At 53.9% G+C, this 23,852-nt stretch overlaps 2 protein-coding genes across 2 annotated transcripts in view; both read left to right on the forward strand.

Annotated features, from left to right (window-relative positions):
* DOC2B (double C2 domain beta) overlaps positions 1-17,776 on the forward strand; it is a 36,904-nt gene extending 19,128 nt beyond the window's left edge. The window contains exons 4-9 of the mRNA XM_075112798.1: positions 2,412-2,521; positions 11,676-11,802; positions 12,008-12,165; positions 14,457-14,538; positions 14,783-14,879; positions 15,529-17,776. Coding sequence (XP_074968899.1) covers positions 2,412-2,521; positions 11,676-11,802; positions 12,008-12,165; positions 14,457-14,538; positions 14,783-14,879; positions 15,529-15,665 — 711 coding nt within the window. The 3' untranslated portion in view covers positions 15,666-17,776. The remainder of the gene's footprint in view (positions 1-2,411; positions 2,522-11,675; positions 11,803-12,007; positions 12,166-14,456; positions 14,539-14,782; positions 14,880-15,528) is intronic.
* A 3,047-nt stretch (positions 17,777-20,823) lies between these two features.
* LOC142065945 (pinopsin-like) lies at positions 20,824-23,326 on the forward strand. The gene is given in 6 exon segments (XM_075112763.1): positions 20,824-20,907; positions 20,952-21,276; positions 21,876-22,058; positions 22,577-22,722; positions 22,930-23,177; positions 23,179-23,326. Coding segments are annotated over 6 exon segments (1,134 nt in total).
* Positions 23,327-23,852: the final 526 nt, after the last annotated feature.

Below are 23,852 nucleotides of genomic sequence, written 5' to 3' on the forward strand. Positions count from 1 at the left end.
ACGGTTCAGTTGAATTAATTCATAATGTTCAGGGCGGTAGAGGGAGTTTTTAACCACATTTCGAGTTCCACTGAAAATAGGAGAGCCAGGAGCGCTTTCATTAGCGATATTATCTGACATTTCCATGTTTTGCAAATGCATTGATTAGCATTTCTGCTGGAAGTGATGGAGAGCAGAGAGGTGGGAAGGAAGCTCTGAGCTGAAGGTAGTGCAGGAGCTGCAGACTCTACAAGCCTGGAGCAGCTGTGGGGGGACCCTCTCCTTGCCCGTGTCCCTCTGCCTCTGTGGTTTCTCTGCCTCTGTGCCTTGTTTCCATACAGCACTGCCCAAATCTGTTCTGGGAGAGGTGAGCAGATGGGGGGGGGTATCACACCTGTCCTGGGCTGGAGGTTTCTGCGCAGTCATTCTGGCAGCAGGACGGTCCTGGGATCCCTTGGGTGTTTCTGTCCCAGTCTTGGGCTCTCAGGCAGCTGCGGCAGAGTGCAGGCCAAAGCCATGGGAAGCAGGGTGGGATTTGTTTGCCTCATGCACAGGTCTCCACATGAGCTGGTTACTGCGGCGGTCATTCCAGATGAGAGGAGAAGCCGCTCCCAGAGTTCAGTTCCTCTGATTTAATTTGGGCCCCTTGCCCAGGGCAGCGTTAGCTGCTAGGTGATGCCAGTCACATTACCCTCTCGGCTAAACCTGCTTTCCTTCCCAGTCCCCCAGAGCCCCAGGATCAGGCCCCAGCAGGTCTCAGCAGGCAGTGGATGCCATCAAGGCACTTTCCCTGCTGTCCCTGTCACCTCCCACCTCCTCCTCTGATACACGTCTTGCTGTTCAGGCTAGAGCCTGGCACGGTGGCCACAATACCACCAAGGAAGGAGATAAAATAGGTATGGGATGAAACCTGGTATGACAAAGTGCCTTGTTTGAAGCAACTTTGCAAAGTTGGGAAAGATTTAAGGCAAACAAGGTATTAAATCAATGGGAATGGCAAGCCGTAAATGAGAGCACCTATCTGTGCATTCTTTTGGTTTGCATCGCGCTGCTGTCGCCCCTGGACATGCCTCTGGGCACGCAGGGACCGACTCAGTGAGGCTGGTGCCTGGGAGCAGCAGTGCTGGCTGCCCGTGCGCTGCCCGGCTTCTCCTCCTGGGCTGCAGACGGACTCCTGCCTCAGTGAGGTGGAAAGCGAGTCGTGTTGCAGGGCTTTAGATGCTGCTGCTAACAGAGTCCCTGCCCCTGCATCTCGGTCGGCTCATGGAGCATCCTGCCTTGCTCTGGGGGTGTCCTCCTCCTGACCTGGTGCTTGGCGTTTCGCAGCTCCTCACGCAGCCCCTGTCGGTGCCCAAGCAGCCGCCGCAGCGCTGCCCAGGGCCCGGGTTTCTTTCAGAAGCAGAAGTGGCTTTGGGAAGCTCAATGAAAGCACAGCACAAAATACAGAGGCTTTCTTTATATCTGAGAGATCAAACCCAGGGCAGGCAGTTGCTTTGCACGAAGGGTTTGGGAGTGAGATGCTGCACCACGGTCCCTCAATGGCTCCTCTGCGCCGGCAGCTCCTCCGGCCAGTGGCTGTCTGGAATAGGTCATGCGTTTGGGGTGCTTTTGGTGGGGAAAGGATGTGCCAACAAGGTGCCCCCCCCTCCCTTAGCTGCAAGCACAAGGTCTTCTCTTAACCCCGTGCTTCCCATCCCACTCGCCTCTAGCACAGGGCCGGTGAACCAAAGATGGGGAATGTAGCAGCTTCCCATAAATAAGCACAAGACAACTTTGAAATACTGATTTCACGAGAGTTCCTTATGCCACGTGACTGAGGCAGGGACTGAACTTTCTGACTTTACACCTAATCAGAGGGGGGAAAATTGCTGCTCTGTCAGGCTGTCCCAGGCTTGGGGGGTTGATGGAGAAGCCCCATTTGAAGCCTGCTGCTTTCCCTCTGTCCCTGGCCTCCCGCTCTGCAGAGCTGCAGCGCTGGGAAGAGTTGCCAGTGCTAACAAAATGTGTATCAAGGAAGTTATTTTGAGTCAGGCAGGAACGGGAGCTGTGCTGGGAGCAGGAATGCAAATAAACAGCCAGAATAGCAAATTGGTATTTTTTAATGAACCTGAAAAGACTTTATTTTCCCTCCCTCTCTCCTGCTGCATAAATGAGATCCCTGTCCTCTCGCTGTGCTCTGCCAAGGTTCCCGTTTTGCTGGCTGTTTCCAGCATGCAGGATGTGGAGTTGGATTGCTTTGCAAATGAATGAGTCGCTGTGTCTCTGCCCCTCGGATTATTGCTGCGGTCAGCGTGGATTTGGGCCAGGTTACGGCACTGGGGCAGAAGAGCAACAGCACCAATTGCCCCTTCATCTCCAAACTGTGCTTCATTTTCTACCCCTCCCTGCCCATCGGTGCATTCAGCTGACCTCCAACTCCTTTCCTTTTCCAGGCGAATAAGCTGAGAACCAAAACACTGCGCAACACACTAAACCCCACCTGGAACGAGACGCTCACCTACTATGGCATCACCGACGAGGACATGATCCGCAAGACCCTACGGTAGGGCCTCGGTGGGGTGAGCAGGGTGCTGAGCCCAGCCCTGGGGGAGGAACACGTGTCCCTTCCCTGTTGCTGTTATTTGGTTTTAACCTCTTCATGCCCAGCTCTCACAGGCACATGTTAAGGCTTTGTGGTGACATCTTGCTGGGAAAATGCCCCTGGGAAAGCTCTGGGCCCCTTTCAAGGCTGATTTTTTTTTTTTTGAAAGAAATCTGGAGGCATCTATGGATTATAGTCAAACTAAATGAAGAGCGTTTGTATGTGTTTCTTTTAGTCTCTCGGTTTGGTTCAATGTCCGCGTATTCAGCATCTCCTGGCGGCATGTCCAGGGGCTGGGGGCCATTGTGTGGGGCTGGAGGTGGGCAGGAGTGGTGTGGTAGAGCCGTGCGGGCTTGGAAGTGCTGCTTTGTGGGGTCAGACCCCTGCAAATGCAAAGGTTTTCCTGTTTTGGCCACCCTCCCACCTCGGTGAGGGCAGGGGGTGACCCAGAGCCTGCAGATGGATCCTGACCAGGGAGGGTGCTGGGTGGCCTTGGCCGCTCCGTCACCTCTCTGGTGTGGACTGCTGCGCCAGAGGATTTGCTGTGAGATCTGCTGTCAAACAAAGGAGGGTTTTGCATCCTGCTCCAAGGACTCAGGGCTTTGTCGGCTCCGTGGCTGGAATCTGACCTTCCTTATTTGCAGGTACCCTGGGAGTTTATTATTTTCCCCACAATGAGAGCACGAAGCTGCTGTATAAAAGGTCCTGCTCAGAGGTGAATTTGGGCAGAGCTCACCTGTTGTCTGCAGTGTGCATAGAGATGAGAAATTTAGCACCACAGAATATTATTTCACATGGAAAATATTAGTCACACTGAAAGTGCGGCAGCCTTGTCGGGCTGGAAAGCCTCTGATTTATTATTATTATTGGTGGGTATTTTGTTTATTTTTTCACTCCAGGCTTTGAAGTTTTCAGCCTCTTCAAGCATGGAAATCGGTTTGTAGAGAGACGTTTGGCTGAGTTGTTTGCTGAAATGCACCAGGGAGCAGAAGGACTTGACCCTCACCTTTTCAGGTCCCTGGTAGCTGCTTCTCCGCAGGGAAGCGCTGCGCTCGGCCGGTCTCAGGAGGCAGCAGGGAGGCGTGGGGTGCTCAGTGGCAGGGGACACACAGAAACTTGTGTGTGGGCTGGGCTGGATTTACCCTTCCTCCCCACAGAAACCCCTTGTTAGCACGCCCCTGCTCCTGCCCGCCAGCCTGGGCGCTGCGGGCACTTTGCGGGAAGCCAAGTGTGGCTGTGGGCTCCCGCAGGGCTCAGCGCGTGGGTCTCCTTGCGCCCGCTCCAAAGCTAAATGCTGTGCACAGATCCCGGTACCCCGCTTGCAGGACCCCGGGGTGATACGCAGGGACCGCTTGCTCCACGGGGGGACATGGCTGAATGGAGACAGTGCTTCTGCCTGGGGAGCTCCCTGGGGAGCTCAGGAGATTGCTGGCAAGGTGGGTTAATGGCCAATTACCCAAAGTAGCTTCAAAGGGTGCCTTTCCAGGGAGGCGAGGGAAGCCTCAGGCTCGCCTGCAGTGCGGTTGTCCTGTGTGAGCTCCCAGCCAGGCACTCTGCAGGGAGTGAAACTCCCTGTGAAGCTTCATCTGCTCATGCAGGGGCACCATCCGCCAGGGTCTGGCATCTCCTCATGCCATCAGATCCACCCATCTCATGCCTTCCCGCTCATCGGAGCTGCCTGTTTGCAGGGAGGTTCCCAGGCTCTCCAGCGCTCTGCACAGAGATCTCACTTTGCAGCTGAGCTATCCTTTCCAGCAGCCAACCGCGGTGAATTAGGTGATAATTAAGGATCAAAATCCTCTTGGCATGGAGAGAAATATCCAAGTGTAATTCTGACTCATTGGCATTTGCAGCTAGCCAACGGGATTTGCTGGAGCCTGCCCCATGGAGGTGGCGAGCCCCGCAATGACATTGCCACGAGGGTGGCCGGTGGCCCGGAGCACCCTGGGGGCCACACGAATACCCACCTCACCTCCAGGCATAGTGCTGGGGTCTGGCACTGCATCCAGAGGGAGCAGGCTGTTCTGTGGGATTTAGCACAGCCCAGTCCCTGCCGGCAGCGCGGCGGCGCGGGAGCCCCCAGCCCCACCGCCCCAGCACTGATGAGGTTCAAGGTTTGAGCACCTCAGCAGCACCCATCCCTGTGTGCCGGCAGGCAGGACCAGCCTGTTCCTGCGCGGGGCAGAAAGGGCAATCGCATCCTCGGTGTTACCATGGCAATTGGCCTGCCAAAGATGACCTAAAGCCAGCAAACTCAGGGCTGGATGTTATAATTTTTTTAGAGGGCCTCAGGTGGCTTTGCCATCTCCCTGGGAAGGTTGGGCAAGCAGAAGAGTGGAGAAGGTTGTGAAGTGGAGCTTGCTGTAGGGCTGGAGCTTGTGGCTTTGGTTTTGCCTGGAAATGACTCTGGAGAAGAATTAAAGAAAAACTTCTGGGTGGGGAAGGTTTCCCAGCTGGCTCCTCTGCCGCAGGACTGTTGCCTGTCGTGTGGGCCATCTCCTTCCCTGGCTGTGGTGGGTCTTCCCAGGGGGGTTTCAGCCTCTTCTGTTGTGTGGGCCCCAAAAAATTTTCTAGTCAGGGTTCTGAGCCCTTGAAAAACTGTCCCACACGTAGATGGGTGTGTAAATGTTCAAATGCAGTAACAATTCTTAGTCCCAGCTCCGAAACCAGCGTACTGCAGGGTGGGTGCTGGGACACCCTTGGTGGCCCCGTGTCCTTCCCTGTGCTCGGTGCTTCTTCCCCAGCCCAGCTCTGGTGCCGAGCTCTGGCCACCGGCACAAACGGGCATCATGGCAGCGGCAGGGCCCAGCCTGCCCCCGGGCGCTGGGCAGTTGCTCAGCAGCTCTGCCCGGCAGGTTTGGCAGGATTTTGGGTGGGAACTCAAACTCTTGCTTATGGCCTAAGGAATTCCTCTGCTAAAACAAAGCTTCTGAGCACTGTGGCTCCATTTCTTATCTTGCATGGCGGAGCCAGTGCCTAAAATTCAAGTGCTTTTCATTTTCCTTAAGAGCAATTCCACGGCCCACGCTTTTTTCTTTTCTCCACCTTCACGGTTGAAGATATTGGCAAAGGAGATTTTAGTTATCCTAAGGCAGGTTTAGATGAGATGAGACTTCTTGCAAAGCAGCCACAAGGTAGAAAAATCCATCTTTTATTTTAATTCCTTGCTCAGATTTTCTTCTTTTCAAACACTGGATATTTAATCAAGCACAAGGATGCAAAATGTTGCACCTCCTCATTCAGATACTCGCTGGATTGAGTCCTTGCTGCCTGGCTGGGGAGGGTTCTTTGGTTTATATGAGGAGGGATGGATGGGCTGGTGTCCCTGGTGGCTTGGGCTCACCGAGGATTTTTTTATTATGGCATGGGTTGAGCTGTTTCTCCGCTATGAGCCTCTCCATAACACCAGTGGCAATGGCCCTTCACCCTCCCAGCGCTGCTTCCCGCAGGGAGCATCTCCCATGCCATGTATCGTCCTGCCTTCAGTGCTTCACTTTGCCCACTTGTCATCTTGCAAAATATCTCCGTGTCCGGCAGGAAAAGGCAACTTCAAAGCTGCGGGGCCACTGGCTTGCCTTGTGCTAATCAGGCAAGGCTCCTACAAGGCAGCTGTTGGTGGTTGAAAGACCATGCGCGATGCTCCCCTTGGTCTGGGAGGTGATCGTTCCCCAGGTGCCTCCTTGGTGCTGAGATTCATGGTGGGGCAGGGAACACGACTACAAAGGCTCTTTAATGTAAAAATAACGGCGGAGATCAAAGCTGCCGCCAGCCTTTCCCTCCCTGCTGCCTGGAGAGCGTGCGATGCAGTGGAAAAGCTGGAAAAGCATCCAAAAAATCTTCCACGCCCACCTGGGCTCTTGGCAGGGCATGTCTAGCATGGGTTGGTGGGTCAGTGTTGGCATGGGGCACTCTGCCAGTGCCTGCAGCCCTCCTGGGGGGACGAGTCGCGTTCACCTTGTTGCAAGGGCCACTGTAGGGGCATCCTCTGCCTCCTGGAGAGCGGAGTAATGGACGCACTCTTGCCCAAGCCCCCAGCCCCGCGCTGCGCCCCCGCAGGCTGCCCCTCATCCCTGTGCAGCCTCATCTGAGCTGGTCGAGTGGCTTTGCTGTGATGGACCCAAGCCCTGGGGGCCGCTGGGGTTCACGTCCCCAAGCAGAGCCACCCCCAAGGGAGAAGGAGAGGTGAAGGCAGCCCAGTTAATTGTGCTGGCAAGCAGGATTTTGTTAATGAATCCACCGCCTCAAAAAACACCAGATACTTCAGATTTCATGAAACACAGCAGGTGGGAGGATCTTGAAAGGTCTCATCCATTCATTGAGTTAAATATCCTTGAGTCTAACCCAAGGCTTAATAGCAATGAAACCACCCACCATCCTGAGAGAAGGCAAATTCAGAGCTGCTCGAAAGGCACTGGACTCGGAGGGCTGGGCTAGGGGGATGTTCCCTGCCAGCACCAGGGGTAAATCCCACACTGCAGTCCCCGCTCCCATTCCCCGTCTGCAGGCACCGTTGCTCCCTGTCTGCGGTCCGAGCACGGCTGTGCCGCAGCAGCTCGGCCACAGTCTCCGGTGGTGGGAAGCCGGGGGACATGACAGGGGGAGGCAGAGAAATGCTGCAGGGGAAATTGGAATAGGCAGAATACGATCGCCTACACTGAAATAATACATGTAATATGCAATAAATAGATTGTATTCATAATAAATATCAGAGCTGGCCAGATACGGGATACAATTATTCATATCCAGATATATTGGCGAAGTGATGCATTATTCATATGATACTCAGCTAGCTCACGAACGCCAGGAATTCTTTGTTTAATCATGTGTTTGACAAACAACCTGACTCATTAAATATATTATTCAGAAAATAGTATTTGATCAGATCTAATAGACATACTGCAGACACTTAGAGATTCGGGGTCCCAAATTGCTTTACTCCAGAAGCACTGAATGAGGTTTGCTGTGGAACTGCAGCCACACTCATAATTTCCTCTAACTTTTACTGTGGTTTCTGTGCTCAGACTTTGAGGCGTTTTGTAATGGAGCCCCAGCACCAAATCCTCCTTTTGGTTGTAGGAGACCTGGACAGTCTCAGGGCACCATCCTTTTCTGTTTTCTCTCCTTGCTAGGCATTGCCTGTCCTTAAGCAAAGCAGGCATCACCTGTGCATCAGCTCCTCCATCGAGAGCCTCCCAAGTTGCTATAGGGACCATAAGGGAACTTAGCTAGAGGAGACCCATCTTCAGGCTCCGCTGCCTATTTCATGCATATGCATTGGGGAAAAGGGGCCTCGCTGACCCCTGTTCCCCCTTTCCACGACAGGAAAGAGGCCGGAGGAACGCGTGTGCGAGCAGAAATTGTGAGTCAGCGGAGCGGGGTTGCTTGAGCTGCACAGTGAGTCAGGACTGTAACCCAGGAGCCCGGGCTGAGTAGGAGGGAGAATAAGTTTAATAAGCAATGATTGTTCACTTGCTGCTTAGTTTTCTTCCAGGGTAGTTTTCACAGCCTTTAACTTAGAGATCAGGACCCCTCAGTGGAAGCTGTCAAATCAAAAGCCGAGCTCAAGGGATTGGGTTTAATAAAGAGAGACGAGGGAGGGTGATGTTTGAGTTAAAGGACTCAGATGGCAGGTGAACGTGGCTGCCAGAGGCGTCTCTTGCTGTTTGTCATGGAGCTGATTTTTCTAACCCAAGGCATAAAAATTCCATCACATCAATTTCTCATAATAAAATTCAAGCCGGTGTAATTATGACGCCTGTTTCCAAAGGGACAGCTGGGGCCAGAGCTGCCTGCTCATCTGACTCAGCCTCGCTGCCTTCACTTATGGGGCCAGTGCACTGCCAGCCTGCCCGAGTTAAAAACACGGTCCCAGTGAAGATGAGGGACTGGGGTTCAGGGGCTGAGTCCAAGGGACTGGGAGACCTGACACGAAACTCTGCATCTGAACCTCCTCTGGTCACTACACGTGGATGGGCACAAAATGTGGAGACCCACCTGAGAGATGGCCACAGATGCCAGAGGGAAAATGGGGCTGGGAGAGACCTGGCAGTGTCTCCGGCTCCATCGTGCTGCTCAGAGGCAGAGGCAGTTCCCAGGTCTTGCAGATGTGCCAAAAACTGCCTCCCAAGGGACCCAGTTCTGCATAAACACCTTAACTAGCCTGGGACATCAGTGGGGACAAGGGTAGCCGTCGCCCCAGTGCTGTGCCAGGCTGGGCTCGCACCATCACGCAGCACCCGCGGGTCTGCCCAGGGTGTTGTCGGTCCTGTGCGACAAAGGGCCATGCATTCTGTGGCACTGGGGCAGGCTGGGGCTTGTGGACCCCCAACACGACCCCCATTTGTCACCCTTCTCCCTTGGGGAAGGGTTTGCCCTTCGGTGGGCTGCAGCTCGGGCGGCTGTGGTGGTTTGGCTCCTGCAGGGTGTTCCTGTGCCCTGGCTGCTGCTAGAGGAGGGCTGGGGGGGCAGGGGGGGCAGGAGCCGGCCCTGGGGAGGGTGCACAGGGGCTTGCAGCCGCCTGGGGCTGAGCTGAAGGTCTCCGACCTGCAGCATGCTGCACAGGGGTGGTGTTCTCAGAGCCGCAAGGTGGGAGCAAGGGGCTTCCAGTGTCCCCGTGGGCAGCGAAACGGGGCTCGGTGGGGCTCTTCGTCCTCTCCCAGTGCGACGCTGGAGATGCTCTCCCTACCACCACCACTGAAGTCTTCCAGCCGTTTCCTTCCTGGGCTTCTGCCTGTCCTGGGTGGTTCTGGGGCTTCACAGCAAGTAGGACATCACAGTCAGTATCTTGTTGTGCCTCTGGGGCATATCTAAATATTGTCAGGGGACAATCTTGTTATTCATGTTCTTAAGAGATAAAACCGGCACCAAACCCTGCCTCCCCGGAGTGTGCAGGAGACGGCACCGCTCTGCAATTGCCGGGTGTAAAAATAGACCCCTGGCTGTCAGCTCCTTGTGAGGGCCACGCTCCTCTCCTCCTCAGCCCAGCTTTCATAACTGTGCGCTTGCTTTCCCTCCCCAGAGCTCTGGCCAGATGGGTGTGGGGTTGTGCATGCCTGGCAAGTGCCGCTTCTTGTCTGGAGCTGCTGCTGCTCCTTTTTCGGTTTTGTTCTTTAGAAGAGAGGTGAGAGGAGGAAGGGAAGTAGGAAATATCGTGCCGGCATTTGAGATTCTCTTTGAGGATTTTACAGTTGCGGCGGGGTGGGTTTTTTTCATGGGTATCTATAGTAACGCTGCATCCAGCTATGGTTTTCTGGAGACCAGCACTCCCCGTCTTCCCAGTTGTATCATTTTTTTCCAAACCCCCTTCCTCTCCCGCTCCCCCGTCAGCAGGTCAGGTCAGACCCACCTCTGACAGTCCTTGTGCCGTGAAACTGAGCCATGTCCGTGCCTCCCTCGCCACCTTGTTATTCACTTGTGAGCATGAGGGTGGTCAAACCATCCATGGATAAGCTGTCCGGGCACTGCATAGGCCAGAGGCGTGGTGTGCAATTAGTTACTCTGAGGTGGGATTGTAGAGCACTATTTATCTTTAATTACTTTTACTCCTTCCTGAATAGGTCCCATTTGCTGAAACCCACCAAGGCGGAGTGTGGTCCCTGGAGGCAGAGGTGCCACCCATGAGAAATGGGCAGCAACTGGGGTGTGTGAAAGAAGAAATCAGGCAGCACAAGAACGAGAAGATACTGTAGAAAAAAATTTAAGAAGGGGAAAAAGGAGAGAAGGGAAGGGAAATGCCTTTCCTTTATGGATGGGGAGCTCAGCCAGTCCCTGCGTGGCTCACGTGGGGGTGCGGGATGTGGGATGCTCTCTTCAGAGGGGGATGGAATGGCTTTCCCTGTCCCTAGCTCCAGGCAGCGCTGCTGGGGGACGGCCAGTCCCTCGCAAGGCAGCCACCACCCTCCTGGCCTTCTCTCTAGGATTTCAGGAGCTGTGAGTGGCGGCTCCCTGCAAGCACTCACTAACTTTGCTCTTCTGTTGTCTCTCCTGACGCCCAGAGCGGGCTGGGAAGCAGCAGAGAAATGACTCATTAGCTGCCAGCTCAGAGAAAGGCATTTATAGCTTTTGCACAGAAAACAGCCTTTGCTCAGCATCGCCATCCCTGCCCTTGGACGCAGCCTGCCGGCATGGGGTGCACCCCGGGACCCGGCCCTGTGCAAGACCCTGACGGGGCTGAGAGCTTCGCTTGGCTGAGGTGCGATGCCTTTCACAGGCTGAGTCTGCAAATATTTCCCGGTCTTGTCTACCTGGTGGGAGAGGAGGTGGAGCATCCCCTCCATGTCCCAGACTGGGCAGACAGGTGCCCAGTGCCAGAGGACACCCCGAGAGCTGCCACGCTCAGTAAAGTGCCTGGGCTCCTTGCTGGGAAAGCAGGGAGCCCTGCGGGAGGCACGCTTCTCCCGGCCGCGCGGTCTGACAGCAGATTTAGGAAGAGCCTCCTCGGCTGGGCAGGATGCAGCTGGGCTGACGGCAGCTCAGAATAGCTTTGCTTTAGTCACCAATGACTTGATGTTTTAGTGGAAGAGCCATTAGGATGCTTGAAGCTCCAGGCTGCTTTTCTGACAGTGCCTGGGCTGGGGCGTGCGTTAGACACAGTGTCTGTGGCACTGCAGGGTTGCGATGTTCAGAGCTCGTGAGCATTGCCCTGGAGGAAGCCCAGTCCCCAGCGGGGTGAGAGCAATCCCGGGGGGTGCAGGACCCCTGGCCAGGATGGGGTCTGAGCAGGAGAAGTGGCTGTGGTGGCTGTGGGGCCCAGCCAGAGCGTGCAGGTAGCTCTGCATGGGCAGCTGTGTGATGGAGCTGGGAGACATAGTGTAGCGCAGCCTCCACCTGGCCCGTCCTCCATCCCGGCAGCCTGCGGTCTCGGCTGCGGGGGTAAAGCATACCAAGGTATTGGGTGTCACATTGAAACATCATGAGCTGCCCTGGCTGGGCTGTAGCAGCGGATTGATGCCCTCCAGCTGCCTGTGAAGGAGGTGCCCAGTCACTGGGCTGGGGAACGGTGGCCTCAATGTCACACCCTTGCTGGGGGGAGCTGTAGTGCCACAGGGCAGCCCCTTCCCTCGTGCCACCACCTCCCCTCTCCCTGGCGGTCCCGCTCACTCCATGCTTGTTGCAGGATCTCAGTCTGTGATGAGGACAAGTTCCGCCACAACGAGTTCATTGGGGAGACGCGGATCCCGCTGAAGAAACTGAAGCCCAACCAGACCAAAAACTTCAACATCTGCCTGGAGAAGCAGCTGCCAGTGAGTGGTGGGTTCAGAGCAGCATCCCCCACCGTGGGCCTGCAGATACAGCAGCTTCTCCCTGCGGCACGTGGGAGCATGGGGTAGTTTGACCCCTGAAACGTGATCAGGCATGGGGAGAGCATCCCTTGTGCCGGGGAGGTGGGTGTCTGGCCGTGGCTGTGTCCTGGACCAGCCCCCGGACTGGGTGCATTCCCTCCCCCAGATAGATAAAACAGAGGACAAGTCGCTGGAGGAGCGTGGCCGGATCCTCATCTCCCTCAAGTACAGCTCACAGAAGCAGGGGCTGCTGGTGGGCATCATCCGCTGCGCCCACCTGGCTGCCATGGACGCCAACGGCTACTCCGACCCCTACGTCAAAACGTGAGTGCTGCTCTGCGGCTGCGCCAGGCCGGGCGAGATGCTGACGCTGCGAGCCCTCGGTGAAGCCATGCTGTCCCCTCTTGCCTCTCCCTGCAATGGAAATTAATTGATCTCGTTAGGCAATGTAAATGAGGGCATCACGGCAACGGCTTGCATTCGCCTGGAGCCGGTGATTATTTTACAGTTCTTCAAAGCCATGTAGGTGCAGGATCTGCCCGGTGGCGTGCGGCCGTGCCCACCCCGCGCCGGGACACCGTGTCATCCCCGACGGTTCGGCAGTGGCCGGGTGGCTGTGGTGCCCCACTGCCAGGCTCGGGGCTGCCGGCCGGCGCTGTCCTTCCTTGGGAGGGGGTCTGCGGCAGGGACGCGGCCCTGGGGACAGAACTGGTGGCCCAAAGCAGACAGGCTCGGTTGGGTTTTGCAGATGGCATGGCCCCAGCCCGGTGGGTGGTGGGTCTCGTCCGGTGGCGGGGGGATAGGTATCCCCCGAGCAGGATGGTGCCTGTGCCCGACGGTCCTGGACCTCGCTCAGCACCTGCGGGTGCCTTTGCTTTCCTTCCCAGTGATATCCTCAGCCTTTTCACTCCTTGAAGCCCACGCCACCCCTGCTGGGATGGGGATGGCTGCTGGGTCAGGTCCAGCCCTCCTGGCCGGTGGCATTGGGGTGCAGGCACACCCACCCCGCCCCCAGCCCCAGGGGATGGGCAATTAATCACCCCTTGCCCAGGTCCCAAGGGAGAGGAGGCTCCCAGCCCAGCTCCCAGCCTGGCAGCGGGGCCACCACCCCGCGCTTTGGAAGGGCTCTAATTACGACGTGTGTGTAATTAGGTCAGACAGCACTTTAATCGCAACCCATGGCTCCGATGGCTCCAGGGCCTGGCTAACAGAGCTGAGGGCACATTTACAGGTCCCGCTGACACTTTGCAATGTAAATGACTGGGAGTGCCTTCCGTGTGAAAAATATCAGCAATTTAAAAAAAAAAAAAAAAAACATTAAAATGACTGTAATGGGCTGCTGTGACTCTGCCTCACCCAAATGATTCAGGGAAGTCGGTGTCATCCAGGGGCTATTAAGGGATGCTGAGGAAGGTGATGGGTTGCTGACGCAGAGCGAGGCTGGCGTGGGGCCCTGCGTCACCGCAGCTCCTGGTTTTTGGGTGGATGGCATTTTTTAAACTTGCTGTCTGCAAAGCAGGGGGGTCCATGGTGAGGAAGGGCCGGCAGCCCCCCACCCCCACATGCACCCATCCCACGTCCGTGGTCCCAGTGCGCTGACCCAAACTTCGGTACTGTCAGGGATGGTATTTTTTAAGGCAGAGCTATTGGGATAAACCGCACCTGGGAGGCCAGTAATGGAGATTATCAGCAGCACGCTTCTGTCTTCTTATTTAATTGTTCTTCAGGAGTGGAGGTGTTTGCATAAAAAGCCACTCTTGCTTTTTAAAATGCTCAACGGAGGGTCAGTCCCTGAAGTAGCATAATTCCCATTATTGCACACAGTTGTTTTGTAGGTGCCCGTTATGCTATCTGCAGTAGATTGTATCTGCAGGGCTTGAATCAGAGCAGATAGACAAGCGATGCTGCTTGGTACGAGCCCTAATTTTATAATTATAAGCAAGATCTGGAAAGTGTAACGAGGAAGCAGAACTGATGCTTAAAGGAGCAGCACCAACATGAAATGATCGTGGATTGACTTTGGCCTGGCCCAGATTTCAGGTCCCCTCTCTGCTTGATGACACTTTAATCTCATTTGCTTTTCAGACCTGCTGCTGTGCTGCAAAATATCTGGAAGAAACAGCGGTGCACGAAGCTGCAGTCGCTGCACTTGCTCCTGCTCCCTCTTACACACCTGCGTGGGGTTTCTGTCTCATGGCAAGGCTCTGGATGAGCAGAGCGGTCACACGATCCCAAGTCTGGACTGGTTCTGGGCTGGGAGCTTTGATTTGGGAGCTGGGAGCATGTGTGCAGTGCCAGTGTCCCCTAGGGACTGGAGATGGGATAATCAGTGCTCTCTGATGGCAGCCAGCGACTGTCTGGTGTAATGTGGGGAAATGCTGCTTCCTTCCAGCCACCCCCAGCATTTTGGCAGAGGAGGGGAGGAGGGGGCTGCAGGTTCGGGGGGCTCAGCCACCCATCTCACCCTGCCTCTGCTCAGGAGCTGGTCCCACAGCCGCAGGTGCCCCCACCCGTGTCTGGGCTGCAGGGGAGGACCCGGGCGGCCCTACCTGCCTTCCTCGCTGGGACAGGGTACGGCACCTGTGTGTGACCGTGCTGCGTTGCTTTCATTGCAGTTACTTGAAACCAGATGAGGACAAGAAATCAAAGCATAAGACAGCGGTGAAGAAGAAGACGCTGAACCCTGAGTTCAATGAGGTGGGTTTTTGACAGTTGTGGCTCTTGCCCAAGGACTTTTACCAGTCCTTGGATTTAAAAGGAAAAAAAAAAAACAAACCCCAACCTCAGTCATTATGTGAGGGATCAAGGTTGAGTTCCCCATGGGCAGCAAAGGGCAGCAGCCTGAGGAGGAGGATGGACAGCCCAGCCCCCTCCTGGGGGTCCCAGCCCCCGCAGGAACCCAGCACGGGTTCGTCCTGACTCTGTCTCTGCTTCCTAACAGGAGTTTTGCTATGAGATAAAGCATGGAGACCTGGCGAAAAAGACCTTGGAAGTCACAGTGTGGGACTACGATATCGGGAAATCAAACGATTTCATAGGTGAGTGGGGCATGCCAGAAGGTCTCCCTGGCCTCTTTTTTTTAATCTGCTGTTCTTCTGCACTTCTCCAGCCTCCTGGCTTGTTCTCCATCCCCACGTTCATTCTTGCTGGGTTTCTGTTCTCTTTTATCCCTCCCCTGCACCAGAGCCTCCTCTCCCACAGCCAGCCCCGCTGCTCCTCACTTCAGACATCCCCCACGCAAGGAGCACCCACACAGGGGGAGGATGCATCTCCCTCTCCCCTTCTGCTTTCATGTCTTTTATTCTGAGTAAAAAAACAGGTTTAACAGGGAGGTTTCATTTATCTCTGTTGCATGTCTAGGCCTGTGATTTTGTTACTGGTCACTGTGATTTATTGCTGACAAACATCCAGTATCCCTGACAGCTGCTGCGCTGCACTTGCAGTGAGCATCCAGCCCTTGGCACAAGAACAAGCTGCCTGGGGCGGGTCCCAGACCACAGCCGTGAGGGGCCAGGGAAGCCGGGCTGTGATTGCCTGTGTGTCACATCAGGTCGTGTCATCGGATGCTGTGAGAGCGGTTGCATGACCTGGCTCCATCCGGCACCCCCCAGCACCCCTCGGCACCCCCCAGCATCCCTCGCAGGGCTGATCCTCACCCCACCTCTCCCTCTCTCCATCTCTCTCAAGGTGGAGTCGTGCTAGGAATTAATGCCAAAGGCGAGCGGCTGAAGCACTGGTTCGACTGCCTGAAAAACAAGGACAAGAAAATCGAGCGCTGGCACACGCTAACAAACGAGCTGCCCGGGGCTGTCCTCAGCGACTGAGCGCCACGGGGCCGCTCCCGGGGCAGGCACAGCTCTGCCGGCCACAGCCTTTGGACTTCTCTCGTTTACGGCTTTGGATACGGGGGGATCGTGGTACCGGGGCAGCCGGGAGAGCGGGACACCCCACACCAGGGCCTGGCTGCAGGGAAACCCTTCCCAGGGAAGAAGGCAGCGGCGGTTTGCTCTGCTCAGCAGGTCCCGGCCCCTAAGGCTTTTCCAAAATGCCTCTTTGCACCCTGACAGACTCACACGCCCACTCACGAGCATGCACATGTGTGCTCACACACGCACGCACGTGTGCACACGCACACGGACACCACACGCCTGCATGCACTGCAGTTCTGACTCCTCTCCTAACTCTTTGCTCTACTGAATTACCTTCTCGCTGCCTTGCAATTCAGTGGCAAAAATGAATGCATCAGTCTCCATTCGTGTGTCTAATATGAGCAAAAGGTGTCACTAAAAACTGGAACTATTTTCTCAAGGCAATTGTGCCATATTTCTGGTGGTTTGTCAGTCTCTGTGGTTTGGGCCTAAACAGTCTTTTATGCATTTAATGCTCCGCCGTTGGAATGATTGTGTCCCCTGATAATCTAGGAAGACTGTTTGCTTTTCTTCCAGAAATGTTGTGCTCATCCTCTCCAATAACCCATGTGAAGTTACCCAGCAAGCTGAAAGCGCTGTGCAGACCACGGCTTCCCTCTTGCGGTCCCTGGGGTCGGGTGGCTTCACATTTGCAGAAGTGGGGGGTGAAATAAAAAGCTCAGCGAAGTCGCTGGCTGTTCCAGCTTCCTGGGACCGGCAGAGAAGTCTCGCTCTGCCCTTGCAGCAGCTGCTCTCCTAATGAAACCTTGCCTTCCCGCCCAGAGCCATGCAGCCGGGCTTCAGCACCACTATTTTTCCAGCAAAGCCAGCTTTCAGGCTATCTTTTTCTATCACTGTTCCCTTATTTATCATTTTCTGATTCATGCCATTACCTAAAACCCAACCGAAGCACTTTACGGTGCGAGCTGCTGGCATGCAGTGAGCTGAGCCTCGGGGCCAAGCCGGCATCATGTTTGCAGAGATGCCCAGCTCCAGCACGGCCACCAGGTTGGTCCATTTCCTGCCTCAAAGAGCATCTAAACCAAATTTCTGTGTACGGCACAGCAATAATAGAATAATATTACTATACTAATCCCAGCTCGCATCCTCTGTGACCCTCCCTGGCTGATCTCCGCTTCCTCCTCCCACCGGACGCTGACACGCTTTGTCGTGGTCACTCGAGAGCCGGCGCCCGGTGGGATGAGCGAACTTTCTGCGAAACGCTGCACCTCGGCAGACACTTCTGAAGCCTTTAAACCATGATTTCTTAGGAAGAGCTGCTGTTCTCCCCATCAGCCTCAATTACCTACAGCTTCTGAGCCCTGTAGCTCTGTGTGTGTGTGTTGCTATCTTTTTTTTTTTTTTTTTTTTGGAAAGCAATTGCATCTCTGGAAACCTATGTTTACTTTTCAAAGTGATGACCTTGTTTGATATGAGGGGGGGGGGACACCAACGTTCATAGGGGCTTTTTTAATAACTTAATATTTGTAATGCATTCTCCAGATATGCATGGATTTTATTCGAATGCCGGCAGCGTGTCAAGTAGGATGTTCCCAGTAATCCTCTCTGTCTGTCACTGGTCCAGCACCTTAAAACCTGGTTTGGGTCTGAGCTTCCAGAAGAGCAATGGGAGCGCCGCGTTGGCTGTGCCTCCCTTTCCTCGCAAAGTTCCTTTCAATCCACCGTTTGTTTCAGCACCTCTTGCCATGAAACTGATTTATGCCTGAGGTGGAGTAGGACATGGTGTGGTGTGTGTGTGTGGATTCCTCCTCTTTGTATCCCAGTCTTTTCTAAGCGGACGGTCCGTCTGTCCGCCCCAGCTGCATGCAGAGTGGTGGTCGTCATGCCAGGCCTCGTGAAATGTTTGATACTGATGTTTTGCTACCATGTGAAGGCTGCAGAAACTGTCCTTACCTGCATCCTAAAAGACTTTTGTATTTCAGTATTATCTATCTGTGTACTTTTTGTCAGATTTGTTAATATTTATAATGAGAACCCAAAATAAAAAGGGGAAAAAAAAAAAAGTCCATGCTGGCGGTGCAGCTTTTGAGTCTCCCCAGGTTGGTACCACGGTCCCGGGCGCATGCGAGCTCGGTGCGTCACAGCATATCTCCGATGGAGCACCGAGAAACCCAGAGAGGAAGCGCTGGGGGCTCGGGGAGCAGGACATGGGTTTGAACCAGAGGATCGGGTGCTGCTTGGCTTTATTCTCCACTCTGCAATCTCTTGCTGCTGCGAAAAACCATGATAATACTGTAACTGCGCTGGCCCCATGTCCCCCACTTTCACCAGGGATCCCTGCTCTGCCTCGGCAGGGTGCCGTGGTGTTCGCACAGGGACTGCAAGCGCCGGCGGTGGAGGGTGGGAGGGAGATCAGCTGAGGGAGGATTAAAACAGAAAAGAACCTCTGGCCTTTCTGAAGTTTCCATTAACTTCGCGTCAGTTAAGGTGCTATTCAGCGGCATCAGCAGACGGGCATTAGAGGCACCCCGTGCCGTGCCCGGGCCGGGGCCAGGGCAGCTTTGCCACCTGGGACGCTGCGATCGTCCTCCCCAGGGTGAAGGTGCAGAGATTCCTCCTTGGTCTGGGAGGGAGCTGAGGTGCCACCCGCCCCCCCTCCGCACAGCTGCTCCAGCTGTGCCGTTTAATGTCTATCTGTAGTTTTGGATTGACTGAACGCATATTGTCAGCAGTGACCGTCGAGGCAGCGAGCAGCTGGGCTGCTCACCGGTGCCGCAGGCGATCCCCGCCTCAGAGGCTGCCATTTCCCGCGGGACGCCCTGACGGCGTTAGCACCCTCCTCGCCCTGCGCCACCGCTGCGCCTCAGCCTGGACCCTTGCGCTGAGATTAAGGCCCTGCCAATGGTCCCTGCACGTGTTACACCAGCCGCGTCAGGCTCCGGCGGCACGTGAAGGTGGCACGGGCGATACTGCGCTTCCCTGCCGCTCAGCCCAGCCAGGCACAGGTACGGCCCGAACTGAGCCTCCCTCATAGATATATAGACAGACAGACAGCACACACTCTTTACATATCTATAGAACCATAGAATCATAGAATGGTATATATTAAAGGGACCTTTAGAGGTCATCTAGTCCAACCCCTTAAACCGATATTCCTACATCCCCCCTAAACTGATACAAATCTCTATCTATACACACACATCATATTTACATATACACTCATTCATCTATGTGCGAATGTGCATATATACCTGGTGTATGTGCACAGGTGAATGAGTTAATTATATGCTGTGTCTGTTCATCTGTTTTTAAAAGCCAAGGCTTGGCATTTCCCCGTACCATTTTTACGCAGACAAGGTGGAGGGGCCGCAGCGCCGGCAGGAGCCGGAGCCGGGCGAGCGCCCCCGGACACGGGGACGTGCAGAGGCGTCAGGGCAGGGAGCGGCAGCACCCAGGGCCAACGGTCCCGCTGTGGGACGGGGTGGCTGGTGCCCCGCGGGCTGTGTTGGCCCCGGTGGGGCGGCGGCCGCCCAGGCAGGCCCAGCCCGGCACGGGGTGTGAGTCCATCGCCCCGTTCAACGAGCGCAGGGGACCAGATCCCGCCCCGCGGGGCTGCGGCCGCCCCCGGGATGCGTGGCTTAGAGATGCGTACATACGTGTGTGTGTCTGTGCAGTGATTATAGTTATCTCTGTGTGTCTGTATGTCTGTCTAAAGAGACAGCTATACACAGGTAGCTTTATAAATAGATACACATATATGCATGTATAAGTATATAAATACACTAGCTGTAGTATATTTTACACGTAATTCTTATATGCATGTAAATATTTTATATACTTAATAGGTATGTGTGTAGAAAATACTTATATAGATAATATTATATCATTTCTTGATATAGATGTTAAATATATATTATATATTGTATGTATATATAAGTAACCCTACACATATACATGCACTTTTATATATTCTAGTATTACAATGTTAGCTGCATACATATAGAATTTTTTAATCTCTCCTCTATATAGTACAAGTATACATGTATATATAAATACATGCATTCTTATATATTATATATTTATACATGTGTATAAAAATAACTTTTTATAGACAGCTGTCTATATGTATGCATGCATGTAGATATATTTGTATGTAAACAGGCACTCTATATTATGATGTTATTATATATATAACATATTACGTGTCTATAAATGCATGTATAAAATATTTCTATGTTGCATATATCAACTATATAAAAATATATGTGAATGTCTAGTATATGTAGGTACAGATATAGGTAGCTACATTTAAAAGCACACACATATGAAAGCATGTATATAAAAGCATGTATATATACATGCACACTCTATAATATATAATAAATATATAATATATAATACTGTATATTATATATTTCATATGTTTAAACGTATTACTTTTGTATAGTATAGTATGCATCTATCTGTATAGAATAGTTATTTAATATATGACATAAGAATATACTACTTATTACACATGTATAAATTTTATTATATATAGTTACAGATCACATGCTCTTTCACACGGTCTTGCATGCTCTCTCCACGTACATCCATGTATGAATGTGTACGTATATACACAAATTCATTCTTCTATATAATACTATAAATATATAAATATATCTTATATAGTTTATATTTATTATTAAAATATATTAATTACTATATTAATTATATTACTACATTTAATGCATGTTTATCCCATATGTTTATAACCAGTGCAGCTGAACCAGACCGGGGCCAGCCCGTGGCTTTTGGCAGTGGCCGACGTGGCCTCCGGGGGTCGGCGGGGATTTTCCTGTGCCCCTTTCTGTGGCGGGGCTCTCTCGCCGCTGCCCCCCCCGCGCCCCAGCACCCCGGACCCCCCGGCTGGGCAGGGGTTATGCTTATGGGGGAAGGCAGGTGGGAAGCACCAGGAAAAAAAAAATCTGTTTACTCAATTAAATGATGCATTGTTCAGTCATCAGATTTTTTTTAAGTCACTCTTTATCCCCTCCAGAGTAAAGAGCTGCTTATAAAAAGGGAGGGTGGGAGGACAAACCCTTCAGATTAAAAAAAAGCTTAAGGTATTTTAATGCAAAGCTCCTCTGGGGCGCGTCAGGCCCACCTGCTTTATAAAGGGTCTTTTATAAGGGTCACCTGCATCAATTCCACCGGCGCTGGTGCTCCAGAAGACCGATGTACGCCTCCAACCGCTCACAGGAGACCCCAAATAATGGGACCCCGGGGCCTTTCGATGGCCCCCAGTGGCCCCACCAGGCCCCGCGGGGCACGTACCTGTCAGTGGCTGTGCTGATGGGCATCGTCATGGTCTCCGCCTTGGTTGTGAATGGCTTGGTCGTCGTGGTTTCCATCAGGTACAAGAAGCTCCGGTCACCCCTGAACTACATCCTGGTGAACCTGGCCGTGGCCAACCTGCTGGTGACGCTCTGCGGCAGCTCCGTCAGCTTCTCCAACAACATCAATGGCTTCTTTGTGTTCGGCAAGCAGATGTGCGAGCTGGAGGGCTTCATGGTCTCCCTGACAGGTAAGAACACGAACCCGTCTTGGTCTTTGCTCGGGGCCATTGTGTTTAGCAAAGAAGCTTCGGGGACCATTTCAGCAACTCCCTGCTCCTCCTAAAGGCAATGCTTTCATGCATCATGTAACGCTTGTCTCTTTAACCTATTCTTTAATGCAGGAAAGGCTAAAGTAGGTGGTTGGCTTTGCCATGTCACCACATGCTCTGTCTTGATCGTCTCAGGGAGGGAAATACCACCCGTGCACATCAGGAGTCCTCACTCGGGGTGTGCGTTGCGGGTGCTGGCTGGCCGCTGTGTCAGCACACGGCTATCTGTGTGTGCACCAGGAGCGTGAGACACGGCACAAAACCTTTTGTCGAGGACACTCCAGCGCAGAAACCGTGGTCGTAACCACGATGCGTCACAGACACCCAATTGCCAACTTTATTTTTAAGGGCTAAATATCCTCACAGCTCTCCTTGCCGTAAGAAAAACATCTGACCTCTTGTTACAATATTTACTTCAACAGCTCTTAATGACAATCTGCCACGTCCCAGCACGGGCAGCAGAGCAGCAGCAGAGCCTGTTCTAAGACACAACCCCCCCCCCTGCCTTCTCTCCCCAGGCATTGTGGGGCTGTGGTCCTTGGCCATCCTGGCCTTCGAGCGGTACGTTGTGGTCTGCAGACCCCTGGGAGACTTTCGGTTCCAGCACCGGCACGCTGTCAGCGGCTGCGCCTTCACGTGGAGCTGGTCACTGCTCTGGACGACCCCACCGCTTCTGGGCTGGAGCAGCTACGTGCCCGAAGGTAGGGGAGATGCGCTTCGGACATGATGAGCTCGACTCCGCAGCTTCTTGTGTATCGTTCTCAAGTCCAGCGTAGTTAGAGAGTCTCTATTCTGGTATTTGAAATGGTATCACCTCCTGCTTGATCAGTCAATAATCCTCTCTTGGAGGTTGTTCCTTGGAAGTTTCCCGCTGCACAACACGCTGCAGCCGCTCCTACGCGTCTGATGGATGTAGGAGCCACGAGCTGCTCTGGCCGATGGAGCACGCTGAGTGGCACCCAGCCCCCACCCAGCCCAAATCTGCTTATGCGGAGGCTTGGCGTAACGCTGCACGCCACAAATCGTCACCCTCCTCCACAGAGGGGCCGGCCAGCCAAAAACTGCAGCGGCTGATCTCCAGGTCGCTGGGGATGGGCAAGCGAGAGGTGCTTGGGCAGAGAGGGGGCAGCGCCAGCGTTGCCTACTTTGGAGCCTGTTACTGAGCCTCTATCCCAGCCCAGGACCAGCTTAGGCTTGTTTCAAAACTTACCTGTTCCAGGTCTGAGAACCTCTTGCGGGCCCAACTGGTACACCGGTGGCAGCAACAACAACAGCTACATCTTGGCCTTGTTTGTCACCTGCTTTGTCACGCCCCTCGGCCTGATTCTTTTCTCCTACACCAATCTGCTGCTGACCCTGCGAGCGGTAGGTACGGCGAGTACGGGGGAGGTAATGGGTTTCTGCTCACAAAAGGCTGGCAAGGCACGTCGCCATCGGGATGAAATGCTTCACGGCAGGTTTTTGTGACAGTTGTGCTGACAGACACCTGCCGCTGATGTCAGGGCACCCGAGGGATGGAGATACTGTTGGAGGTTGTTAAGCAGGCATCTCTTGCTCCCTGTCTCGCCGCAGGCTGCGGCACAGCAGCAGGAATCGGACACGACGCAGCAGGCAGAGCGGGGGGTGACGCGCATGGTGATCGCGATGGTGATGGCCTTTCTCATCTGCTGGCTGCCCTACACCACGTTTGCCCTGGTGGTGGCCACCAACAAAGGCATCGCCATCCAGCCAGCTCTCGCATCCCTGCCCTCCTACTTCTCCAAGACCGCCACGGTTTACAATCCAATCATCTACGTCTTCATGAACAAACAGGTGAGAGAGAAAGACGTTAGGTAACGAAACCACAGCTTCACTGGGGCTTCTGGAGAACAACTCAATGGCTTCATAAAATGTGGAGGAACCATCTATCCTATCTGGAAGCGTAGACGCAGGCTCGATCTGGGAGTTGCTGTATAAGCAGCAAGGTTAGGGGAATGATATGGAAAGGGAGGGAGCTGCCTATGAGCCCGAACAAGAGCTCATTTTCTGCTTCCATGATTTTATGGGGTCAGGCAACTTAATTTTAGATCACAGACTGCTCATTGAACACACAAAGCAAACGGAATGAAACTTTTATTGTCAAGAAACCGCCAGGGTCTGCAAAGAGTTGGTCTGGGACTTGATACAGATCTCACCCAAAATATAACAAGAGTCCAGCTTTCTGCCACGACACGTAACCTGTCCCTTCCCTGCCCAGTTTCAGAGCTGCCTGCTGAAAATGGTGTGCTGCGGTTCCCACCCGCGGGGGACGGGAAAAACCGCTCCGGCTGCACCCAGCCCCCGCACAGGCGTCGCTGACGACAGGCTGCGGAACAAGGTGACACCGTCTCACCCCATCTAACTGCTGCCAGACCCTGCCTGCACCAGCGTCAGCTTCAGGCTCAGCCTCGTTCAACACGGGCACAGGGAAGGGCCCGGTGCTGTAGCTGCTCCCTGCGCCCAGGAGATGGGCGGCT

The sequence above is a fragment of the Phalacrocorax aristotelis genome, chromosome 18, assembly GCF_949628215.1.
Source record: "Phalacrocorax aristotelis chromosome 18, bGulAri2.1, whole genome shotgun sequence".
NCBI lineage: Eukaryota > Metazoa > Chordata > Aves > Suliformes > Phalacrocoracidae > Phalacrocorax > Phalacrocorax aristotelis.